General features: G+C 28.6%; 1 protein-coding gene across 1 annotated transcript in view; it reads right to left on the bottom strand.

Moving 5' to 3' along the window:
* Positions 1-12,430, bottom strand: part of LOC142325682 (endoplasmic reticulum aminopeptidase 1-like) — a 75,149-nt gene that overhangs the window by 29,744 nt on the left and 32,975 nt on the right. The window contains exon 8 of the mRNA XM_075367712.1: positions 11,115-11,269. Within this exon, the coding sequence (XP_075223827.1) occupies positions 11,115-11,269 (155 nt within the window). The remainder of the gene's footprint in view (positions 1-11,114; positions 11,270-12,430) is intronic.

The following is a 12,430-nucleotide window of genomic DNA, read 5'->3' as shown; positions in this document are numbered from 1 at the left end:
TAATAATAAAGTAATAAAATAAAAAAAATCAGCATTTCAAAGCTAAACTAACTAAATTCAATTGATTTTTTTCTAGTGCTAGCAAACTAATATAATTTTTCAGTTGTACCATAATATGAACAAGCAATCTTTAAAAACAGATCTAATTAGAACTTTTTGTAAAGTTCTATATATATGTAGTAATTATTAAAAGGTATGAAACTTCAATCAAAAAATTCCCAGTCTGCAGACTGGTTCACAAATGGAACTGGCCCCAAACCACAATAATTATAAATGATATATATAGTAACTCTAGAGTTCCCTTTACACTTAGGATAGATCCAGAGAGTGTCAAGTCAAAATCTTCAGAGGACTCTTAAAAAAAAGGAAGGAGGTGTGCATTACACAAAAGGAAGCCATAAAGATACTTAATTTTCTTTGCTACATCTTATTCTTTGCTCAAGGGAAAATATTTTAAAGATGGTTACTCAATAATGACTTTATTCCTTACTTTTCTGGAAGTTAATCTTATGTTTCATCTACTTAATTGTAAAACCTTGTAAAAATGTGTCCTAGAAAGATGTAAGCAGACAAGCTGTTTGTTGAACATTAATATGTAAATTCATAAATAAAAATTAGTAATAAAAATACTGTTTAAAGTTAATATTTGGCCTGATAGTAGAATAAACATTTTAAAATTTTTCATTGATAAACATAACATAAAGCTCATACCTATATAAGCAGCAGAAAAAAAAACATTTAAAAACTGCTTATCAAGAGGTTGATAACAATGATAAAAACCAAAGAAAACTAAAATAAATCCTTGATATGGAAGACAGAGGCACCAGGTAGAAACCAGATGATGATGATGATGATGATAATGTAATACTTATATGTAGAAAAAAGTTTTGAACTTTAAGAGAAGTAAAAGACCCACATTCAAACATAGTCGCCTAGGCCTCTTCTTTCAACCTACAGATAAGAAATGCAGCTTTCAAACAAGTTCACAGGCATTATCCTATGAGCTTAGGTGGTATTAACTATCCCACCAATCTCTGTTAAGAAGAAAGTGACTCCTTGTACAAGCTACAAGCCCAAGTGATAATAAAATTAGTATAGTGGCTGACTTGATTACCATAGTTTGTAGCCATTTAAAAAGTGATAAAAAATATGGGAAAGAGGTGCTCGAATGAAGGAAGATGAAAAATTCACAGAATTACATTCTTCTTTGACGATTAGAGCAATTTATTTTTTATTCAGAAATACTGGGTAGTATTCAAATTAAAATTTCTTCACATGATACCAAACATATAACAATATATAATTAAATTTTATACACTTAGAATACATTTTTTTAAAGTAACCATTTTTAAAATTTTTTTTTAAGTTATAAAAAATTAAGGGGGAAAAAAGTTAATTCATATTTAATTGACTAACTTATAAAATACATAGATTGCAATGCTGTAGAATGCTATAGCAATTTAAAAAACACATCTATTATTATAAAAATTTTACTGTAAAGGGCTTTATTTATACAAATAAGTAATACAAAATTAAAAGCCTTTACTAAATTTTCAAATATAGCATTGAATGCAGTACCAGTAATTTTTCAATTTTTAGTGCCATCAAGCCCAATAATTAATTCAACATTTAACACAAGTAGTATGAATGCATTAACTTATATTAAAATCCATGACGATGACCACGTCATGGAGACATATGAAAAAGTGACATAGACGAATATAAAGTTTACTTTGTGTTTTTAGTGGTATAATGAATTGTGGTTAACCACTGCTGTTTAAAGGAAATTAAGGACAGACTAACACAAAACCCATCTCAAAAATAAATTACTACTGTATTTTACCACTCTTCACAACATGATGAACAGAAAATAACATGTTAGGGCAGGGTTGATTTTCATTAGCAGATAAGTTGATCAAGAACTAGTTTGATAATACATTCTTAGTTCAAAGAAATCAACTAAATGTGTCAGCTTAGAAATTAATATTCCCAAGGCTACATTGCACAAGATTTTGAAGAAACATCTGCAGGTTTAATTGTACAGAATAAAACTGATGCAAGTTCAAAGAGAAGTGACAAACTATTAAAAATGTTTTACTGAAATGATTGATAAAATGGAGGCTGATAAAGATTTCTTAATGAAATTCTGCATTTCCTAGAAAGACTAGTCACTGAAGTGAATTATGATAGTAACCCCCAGGTTTAAGTAAAGAAAGCTCTTTATGAACTGAAGACATGCTTTTAAAAGTAGGAAGAGACACTGAAGAAAATGAAAATTGATGTTCTTGATTTGGAAGATGTAAGAAGGCACTCATAAAAAAATATACATTACTGATTTCAGAAAAGGATGATCAAAACATCACATATTACAAAAATCACTACTAACACTTAAACATGTTGCATTAAAATAATAATAACATGAAAACTAAAGAGATATCAACAATCTATGAACATAAGGGTTACAGAGGAGGTTATGCGGAACACAGTACTACCAACCACACATCACTAAATATGTCTGTTGGCACATAATTAAAAATGTTGGTTATTTTCTAAACAGACCTTGTATAGGCAAAAAAAGTAACAGCTGGATGTGTCAAGAAACATAAAATTATCTACCAATCATAGGATAGTAAAAATTGAGTTGCCAAGTTAGTAGTTTATCAGAAGCTCTTAAGTATATGATACACGAGTTGTATTAAGTTACCAATATTGTAAGACACTGGCTTGCAAAAATTAGAAACTAAATTATGACCCTGTCAAGAACTGAGCTTACATATCTATTTAAAACGTTAAAACTTATTGGAAAAGGCTATAATAGAGATTTTTGAGCTGTCGAAAGAAAAAAAATTAAATAAGGGCTTCAGATAAAACAGAAGAGCTTAAGAGAGAATGAAGAATAAAAAAAATTTTAACATAATATTTTGAGTAAATTGACTTTTTACTATATTAAACATGATATTAAAAAAATTGATGATAAACTGATAGAAAAAGCACTGTAAATGGATGGATCAATAAAGAAACATAAGAAAATGTATCAAGAGTAACGTGGAATACTGCAATGAGAGATAGTGAGGACTAGAAAAGGTATAATTAATAAGTCACTAAATTTTATGAAGAGATATTTAGCAGTTCAGATAATGTGATTGGTAATGAGACTCCAACAATATGTCAATGAGGTTACAACAATAAATGTAGATATACCCTATTTTGAAAAATGTGAAGTAGCTGAAGTTTTGAAAACACTTAAAATTAAAAAAAGTGGGAAAGAATGATAAGATCACACATGCAATAAAAGCAATTAAAAGCAATTTAATTGCTAAATTAAATTGCAAATTTCTTTCAATACAATGAAGGTGATATTGGAGTTGTTTAAGAGGATATTAAGAGAAAAAAAAAATGTTCTAAATGGAAGTCAGCTGATATAATACTTTTGTTCAAAAGGTATGATTGCGGTGCTATAAATAATTATTGGCCATTAAGTATTGCATCACATTTTGGTTAATTCTTCTTTATAAATTAATTCAGAAGTGCCTGTAACTCCTACTAAGCTATTAAGTTGTTAAATAAGCTGGTTTTCAACCTTAGACAACCTTCTAGTTATTAACCAGTTTATTGAAAAATGTTAAGACTATCATTTGCCTCTAACTAGCATTTATTGATTATAAAAAAAAAATCTTTGATTTATAAGCTTTTTTAGATACAAGAACTAAAACATATGCTCAACAGTCTAGTGAAAATGAGCAAATGTGCTGGCCTAACCATAAATCCAGAGAAAACACACCTTATAACCAATAAGTAAGAAGATATAGAGTTAGAAGGATGTAAACTAGATTCAAGATATCATCTATTTAAGTTAACTTATATCCTTCAAGGACAAGAAATTGAAAGAAGTAAAAAGAAGGGGCACAATTGCATAGAAGATTGGTGGACCAGTTATATTGCTATAGAAGTGGATGGTAAATGGAATAAGAACATTATTGAATGGGAATCAAGCTGGAGGTGATTAAAGCTTGCCCATTAAAGGACAAGTTTGCAAAGTTCAAGTGATTTATGTATAATATTCATTAGTTAAATATAAGAAAGTAATATAATTAATTATAAAATAGATAATGGTGAGTTGAATATTTTATATGATTTCTATTTATTTTTTTATTGAATATTATTTTATTTTAACACACTTTTTGCAGTTCTTTACATTGCATTGGTTTAGAATTTAAATTGCAAATTATAGAAACAATAAAGTTTGCTTATATTAAATTCTGAGAAAGCTATGTCATAAAGTTATTCTTACAATATTAGGATATGGAGGTGCAGACAATCATAGTTATAATTGATTTTTGGGCTTTCAGTTTTTTAAAACTTCTGTTTTTCCCTTTCCTTTTTGCAAAACCATCTGTAAATTGCAATAGATACATAAAGATCTTTTATCTAATCCCACCTTGTAGGAAGATATGAAAAGAAACTTATTTTTCACCAAGTTAGTTTGTAAAATCTCACTTTTCCTTAAAGAGGTTATTTCTTAACTCAATTACATTCCAATTACTTGGATCAGACATGGTAGAACATTAGCTTGTACATCAGAACTTCTGAATCTAACAATTATTAACTTCAAGGAATGGAGTACAATAAAGATAAACTTTCTTTGTCCTTTCCTGCATGTTCAGAAGAATTATTAATTATATAAGAATCAGCTTACAGATGGGAGATCTGCTGTTACAAAAGATTCACAAATGGAGCATTTTTTACAGTAGTTAACTTGAAAAATGTACAATATTCAGTGCTGTATAGAAGATTTCAGTAAATTTTTTACTAATAATTTTATACAAATAATTTATAAACATATTATATTGAACTTTTCCTTATATTTATTGAACTATTAAAAATGTCAAAAAGCTTATTTCTGAAACTAGTGATTATTAACAATACAGCACAGCACAAAGCCCAGCCTTTACAAGTGGACAAGGTGAAGTTCATATTCATAGAGGACCGCAGCATTGTTGTTTTGTTTGGCTATAGCCAGAGATATAACACTAACAGTACAGTCTGGGCTTAGTCCTACTGAACAAAGTGACATGCTTGTCAATCCATTCTAAAGATTGCTATCCATTTAAAATAGGTAACTGTAATTTTTGGAACCTGTAATTTCTTTCTGATTATGGTAGTAACACAATTAAAAATATTAATTTACATTACTGTATTCATAAATGAAATAACTTTAATCTGAAATTAATTACAATAATTTAACTAAGTATATGTTTTCATTAAAACGTTATCACAGCTCACAACATTATATTCAAAGCTGATAGTAATAATTTGAATATACTGGCCTACAGAATTGCAAAAAGTGGGATATAGCTGCAGAATAAAAAATAAAATAATGGTTTTATATTAATTTATTAAATAATTAAACGATCAATACTACCTTAATACATTCCTTAACCAGTTTCATCTGCAGTTTCCATAGAAGTATCTTCTGCGATAGGCCAACAACCCTTGATTTCTGAGTTCATTCAGGTTTCACTTACACCAGAATTAATTTCCAATATTTGTCTTCACTAGCTGATGTCTCATCATCGTTCATCTCTATATTTATAATTATGTTTTTAATAACCCTTCCATTAATGCATCTGTTTTCCACTAAGAATCCATTCTCTCCCGAACTTTTAACACTGATCTTTTCCAGTCTTTTACAGTAATTGACGAAATTGCATCTAATGCAATGGCTCTCAGTTCTGTTAATGACATGTGGTGTATATTTTGGTCTCAAATTTTTTTTTCAACTTGATTCCAAATAAATTCAATTGGGTTAAAATCTGGGTAATAATGTGGCAATCTAAGCACTGTAATTCTCTGGTTATTTAGTATGAGTAAATTCATATTGTGGTTCTGGGTGGTGTAATTTGACAATTTCTAAATGTTCTTTTTTTGTTAATCTGAGTCATAGTTATTTTATTTTTTTGGGGTCATTCTTAAATATATTTTTTCAATAAATTAGATGATGAAGGTTTATTTTTTTTTAAAGTTAGTTATCTACGACTAAGATATAATTTGGTAGTCCTAACTTGCTTTTCAAAATACTTAAAAAATTTTCATTGTTCATCTCTTATAATAATCTTCTGTTCTACTCTTGAAATTGTTCTTAAAAAAGTACCATCTATGGATTCCATGCCTCCAGCCAGATGAGCCACAATTAAACAGTCTCTGGCACTACTATTAACAAAAATACCTGTTACATTGCCACTTTGCCAGCATTTTTTTACCATATAATGTGTATGCACTCAAGTTTCATCTAAGTATACATCCAGTCTCTTTTGCTCAAAAGTTACATTTTTTCTCAGATACCTAAGAAAAAAATGCATGTTTCATGATTACAACATCTCATTCACATAAAATCAGTCTATTGTTTTTATACTTCCTGAATTGAAAACCCATCGATTTTATAATTTTCCTTTGCGTTTCCCTACTAGCAGTAAAATTCAGTTCCTTGCAACAAAAATTGTGTAATTTTCATATAAGGTATTTCCTTATAAAATTCAAATATTTAAGACATTCTCTTCTAACAACACACCTGTTGAAATCATCTATTTCATATTTATTATGAGGAGTATATTTCTTTTTTTTCTTTGGCATTTGAATTTGAGAACCACTAGCCTCTGCTTAGTATCTGATTTTCCTGATGTCAATTATTGCAGACCAGCTTAAGTTTAGCATTCTACAAGCAAGTTCTGTTTCACAAGAGGCACCAATAATCCATTTTTTCTTTGTCTATGAACTTAAAAACGTTAAACGCGAGACGATACGCTTGACTGAGAAGAGGTTTTCCGCATTCACTTGACATCTTAACACAACTACTTTTAAGTAACAACTGTTGCAATTTCCAGTGCAAAGAACAGAGAATATTTGTTTTCATTAGTAATAACACATCTATAAATTATGTAATGCTTTAACTACATGCCTATTTTAAACATTTAACCCATAATTCTATAACTCACACATCTCTGTTCATCATAATATCATTAGTTAAACCAAAACAATTGATATAAAAAATTTTTATAATTTATTCACTTGTATATACTTTTTTTAGTAAGATATAATTTCATCATGCTTGTGTTTTAAAGTACATTGACTAAGAAAACAATTGCTCTTATTGCAAAAAGTAACAGGGCAAAAGATGAAATTCATTATTTATACAAAAATAGCTGTAATTAAGTAGAAGAAAAACTGATGTTTTATTATTAAACAATGAAATTAAAATGACATCAATTAATTCATTAACATGAAATTAATATAATATGTTACGTAACACTATCATGATATGCATCTGCGTCCGTGCACAAAGACAATAATGCTTAAAATAGCAATCTAAGCTCACAGTAAAATTGCAATTACTCTACTAGTATCACTGGAACATGACCATACACAAAGCAGCAGTAGTTTGTAAACCTTCTGAATATGCACCTCATCTTGTCAACTAGTACTTATGTTTAAAAAAGAGGGAAAAATATTATAGTATTCATCATGAGAACTATGATATGTTATATTAACTACAGAGAAATACATATGTGATTAATTAAGTAATTTATGATGCTCCAAAACACAGAATAAACAATTTTTAACAGACAGTAATAATTAGAAAATATAAGAGAAAATTAAGAATGAGTCCAGTTTTGTAAATTTATATAGTGCACCAGTCATCACTAGGTGTTGTATTTTACATTAGTCATTTACATGTGCGTTGTAACACATTTCTACAATTAATGTGCATTACATGAGAGAACCATTCTACTGTAATTGGTATGTTTGTACTTTTAAGTATCTTTATGTTACTACTAACATTGTTAAAATATTTTTAAATGATATACATAAAATAAAATATTAAACTATGATAATCAAATACACATACTTATTATCCTATGGTGAACATTTTGCTTCTGTTTTAATCCTAGCTTTGGCCAGCATTTTTTATGCACAAATGTGCTGGGTTTAAATATAGTGGTTTGAATTAAGCATTTATCCAACATTCACTATTCATTAACTATCAATAAGCAAAATGCTTTTGAAGGTATGATCAATTAGATTTTTACCATCAATCATTAACTGATTTTGTACTATTTTTCATCTCTTTACATTCTATGTGTTTTTTAATCACAAAATATTTACCTATATTCTGAATTATTTAATTCATACATTCCAATCCTTGTCTTTTCTATTAGTTTTACCATTGATTACCAAATTAAACAAAAAAGAGATGTGTCATAATATATCAATATATATATAGTTCTTTTTATAATGTTTTGCCACAAATTTTTCTCATATTTTTGGAACTTTTTTACCTCAACTTTAATTAACTTATAACAAATTCAACATCGTGGGTCTAATACTATATTTTAAAGCTTTTCTACTTTCTTTCTTGCTATTTCACATTTCACAATATTATATGCTACACTGCTAAATAGTACGTATTTAAAGAAAAGTCCTTTTGTAAATTTCTAGATCTATATTTATGACTAGCAGACTTTTGTCTTCATAAACGTTTTAAATCCTGATGCCAGTTATTACTTTAATGCGTTACTTCATCCATATTGTAATTTTACTACCTAATTATATTACAAAACTCCTTGCTTAAATCTTCAAATCCTCCTTTCTTTATAATTTTAGTCATGTGACACATTTGATGATCTTTACCATTTCTTTATTTTGGCTTCTTTAGCTTTAATGTACTTTTTACATACAATCTCCTGAATTTTCTGTTCATATATTCTAATCTTTATCTACTTTGACTGTTGTTGTAATGCCTTATAGAACCAAATTCACTCATCTTCCATGGCTTAATAGGTTGAACAGCTTTGTCCTTTTTTTTAAAAAAAAGATTCAACTGTAAATCCTTTCTTCTCTAATTCATCATAAAATAGAAACCTCTTCATTTAGTGTATCTATCAAATCTTGTAACAAATAATCACAAATTATTAATTTGCGATTATTAAGTAATTTTTAAGTCATCTCTGTCACCACAATTTCAAAATCCTCTAATCTTTTTCAGCTTACTTGTACTCTAATAGTACTGAAAAGTAAAAGCTTTACTTATTTTTAAACTGAATTTCCGACTGAAAAATTAATCTACACTATTCCAATCTCTTCTTACTCCTTTTTGGCTTCAACATCTTCAGGGGATCTAAGCATTTTTACTGTTTCTCCAGTTTTAATGTTTTTCATTTGATTTATTGCTTCTTCTATCTACAAATGTAATCCATGGTGATTAACTAAGGAATGAATCTTTACACCAAATAAGGCTTGAATTTGTATAAATGGCAAGAAGTTGTTTTTTTTTTTTTTTTTTTTTTTTAGGGCGAAAAACGGAAGTACGTTATCATCGCCCGGAAAATAAATAAAATAGATAAATAAATAAAAAATAATAATTATAGGTTTTTAGATAAAATTAAAACTTAAAACCACTATCACAGAAACAAAATCCGGAATAGGTGTAAAAGGCCCATTCTCGGATAACAAAACACTAATATGTAACTTAAAACTATGTTAAAAACTATCACATTAAAAATAAATAAAATTTAAAACTAAAAAAGGAGATAAAACTTAACTACTTAACTAATATCACAAAAATCTTATAACTAATATCACAGACGAGTTTAAAAAAAAAAAAAAAAAAAAAAATAAAAATAAAAAACAAAAAATATGAATATATATATATAGAGGAAGAAAAAAAAAAAAAAAAAAAAAAAATCCGATAGGGAGTGTAAAAGGCTTCCTAACCGGATAACAAAAACAATACATAGGACAATACATACAATTACGAAAGAACACATACTTATTAAATTTTTTGCATTAACCCTATACTATGTAAAAATATAAACATCCGGTTTAAAACCTCCTTATCGTCACGCAAGATACCGCGGATGGTACTAGGTAATTTAAATTTACGACGCAATGCCGCATAACATATGCAGTCCACGAGTATGTGGCGCACAGTCACGCGGCAGTTGCATCTTGCGCATAGAGGTGGTTGTCCTCTTGTAAACAGGTACTCGTGTGTGACTCTCGTGTGTCCTATCCGCAATCGACAGAGAACTACTTCCTCACGCCGGGGTTTTCTGTATGAGGAGTTCCATGGTAACACAGAATCTTTAATCTGACGGAGTTTATTATCAACAGTAGCTGTCCAATCACCTTGCCACCTTGTTCTTAATAATTGTTTTACATAGTTAATGAAATCAGAAGTAGCAACTCGGGTGGTGAAAGGAGGCTGGTTACATGCTTCAATGGCAAGAAGTGATACTACTTGTCTAACTAACTCTCTTTTACTGAATTCCACTTGAAATTTCTTCATTTTCCGTACATTTCTACCTGAAGATAGGATAATCTGAATCTTGAACAAATTAAGAATAACAGGTTTTCTTTTTCCTTATTTCAACCATGTTTTCCTTAAAGTACTATTGTCTTTATTCTATTTACATTATCTTTGTATTCTTGAGATCTGTAAATGGCTTCTAGGCAGGTTTATTTCTCTTTAGCCTCATTCTTAAGTTAAAACTGAAATCAATATTGCCTTCCTTATAGAGAAAAATCAGGAAAGTACATTTCTAAACAAAGATCATTTGAAGAGTCATTTAAAAAGGATCTAAAAATCCTTTTTAATTTTGTAAAACTAAAAAAAATGAAAAATATTATTCAGTTTTCAATGGGCAATTTTTCAATATAGCTTTTCCAACACTAAGAATTACCTAGAATTAATTTTTTTGTTTTATGCTAATTCTACAGGTTTTTTCTGGGAGTAGGTAGAAGGGTTGAGATTTTTAGAGCCATAATTGCTCTATGATGATAATCAGCCAGGTCTGAATTTAAATAAAATGACAAAATGTTAATATAACTTTTTTATCATTATTTCTTAAAAAAAAAGAAAGTAATATATGTATATATGTAAGGTATACTGATTGCCAAAGCTAAGGTAAATGTAAAAAATATACAGAAACAAAAGTGATTAAAAAAAAAATAGAAATTGTAATTTATACTGACATATGAATATAATTACACTGCTGATACAATATTAATATATGATGAAACAACTGCTTTGTTTCTATTGGTTGATTTTAAATGTTTACCTGGTGGGCCAATTCATGGGCAACAACAACCGCAACCCACTGATGTGCATTAGCTGATGTTTCATTAGGATCATATAATATTGATGTTTCTCTATATGTAATCAAGCCCCAGTTTTCCATTGCACCCACACCAAAATCAGGAATTGCTATGAGATCTGTAAATTATACAAAATATAAAGTTAAAGAATGCTAGAAATAAATCTTACAAAAAATAAATAAATAATACACTTTACAGTATGTGATAAAACGTTTTCAACCAATATAAAGTTAAGGAAATATCATAGATAATCAATGATTAAGGTAAAATAAAACTGTTTTACAATAAACAAGTAAATAAATAAGTTTAACAAAGTTTTAAACATTTATATAAGTCATGTCATTTTTCCAAGTAGCTCTCCTGAATATTTATATTTAAGCATTTATTATAATTTAAAGTTAATTTTTGTATACCTGTTTTATACACCCTTGTCAAACTCATCGACCTCAAGTTCATTTAGAAATGTTATGTCTCCTTCATTCAATTCATTGTCATTTGTGAACCATATCTTCTCCTTAAGAGTTTTTCAATTTTGTAAAAAGGCAGAAATCATTAGAAGTAAAGTTTGAACTGTAGAGTGAGTGATCAAAAACTACCTACTTGTTAAAGCTAAGTAGCCAGGGACTGTATTTGGAGAAAGATTATGCCAACAGATAATAACTCTTCCTGCAAATCTGAATTTCCCGCTGGAATTGTTTTAGAATTTCATTATTCTCATCAGTATTCAATGTATCCTTTTGTTGTAAACCTAAAGTAAAATAGAACTCATCATTTCTTGTGTCTGGATAGAAAATGAAAGTGATACTATTTCATCCACTGAAATTTTCTTTCCAGCATAACGAAGGAAGATAAATTTCATCACCCATATGAGCCTTATTAGAAATTCATTTCTTTCCTTTTATAATAATCCAACATCAAAAGTAAAGCACTCCTATGCTTTGTGATATTATTCAATAATTATGTGTGGAACCAATCTTGTATAAATATTTAAATAACCGAGGATGGATGGTGACAAATTAGAGGATTATGTTAGACAAACTATATGGAAATTTTTTGAAGAAATCAAGCATAGAATGAAGATCCTGCTTGACAAACTCATTGAAGTGACAGAACAAATAATCAGTATTGACAGTGATTCCAATCATGATCCTGATGGAGATTCTGCTTCTTCATAAATTTTTGACACCACTGTTGCACTTTTGATTCATCCATAAAATTGCTATTAACATTCTTAATCAGTCTACAAATCTCACAGGATGTATTTTCTGTATTAAGAAAT

This window comes from Lycorma delicatula, chromosome 5, assembly GCF_047948215.1.
Source record: "Lycorma delicatula isolate Av1 chromosome 5, ASM4794821v1, whole genome shotgun sequence".
NCBI classification, from domain to species: domain Eukaryota; kingdom Metazoa; phylum Arthropoda; class Insecta; order Hemiptera; family Fulgoridae; genus Lycorma; species Lycorma delicatula.
Note: the sequence above shows the minus strand (reverse complement) of the source record. Positions and strands in the feature narration are given on the sequence as shown.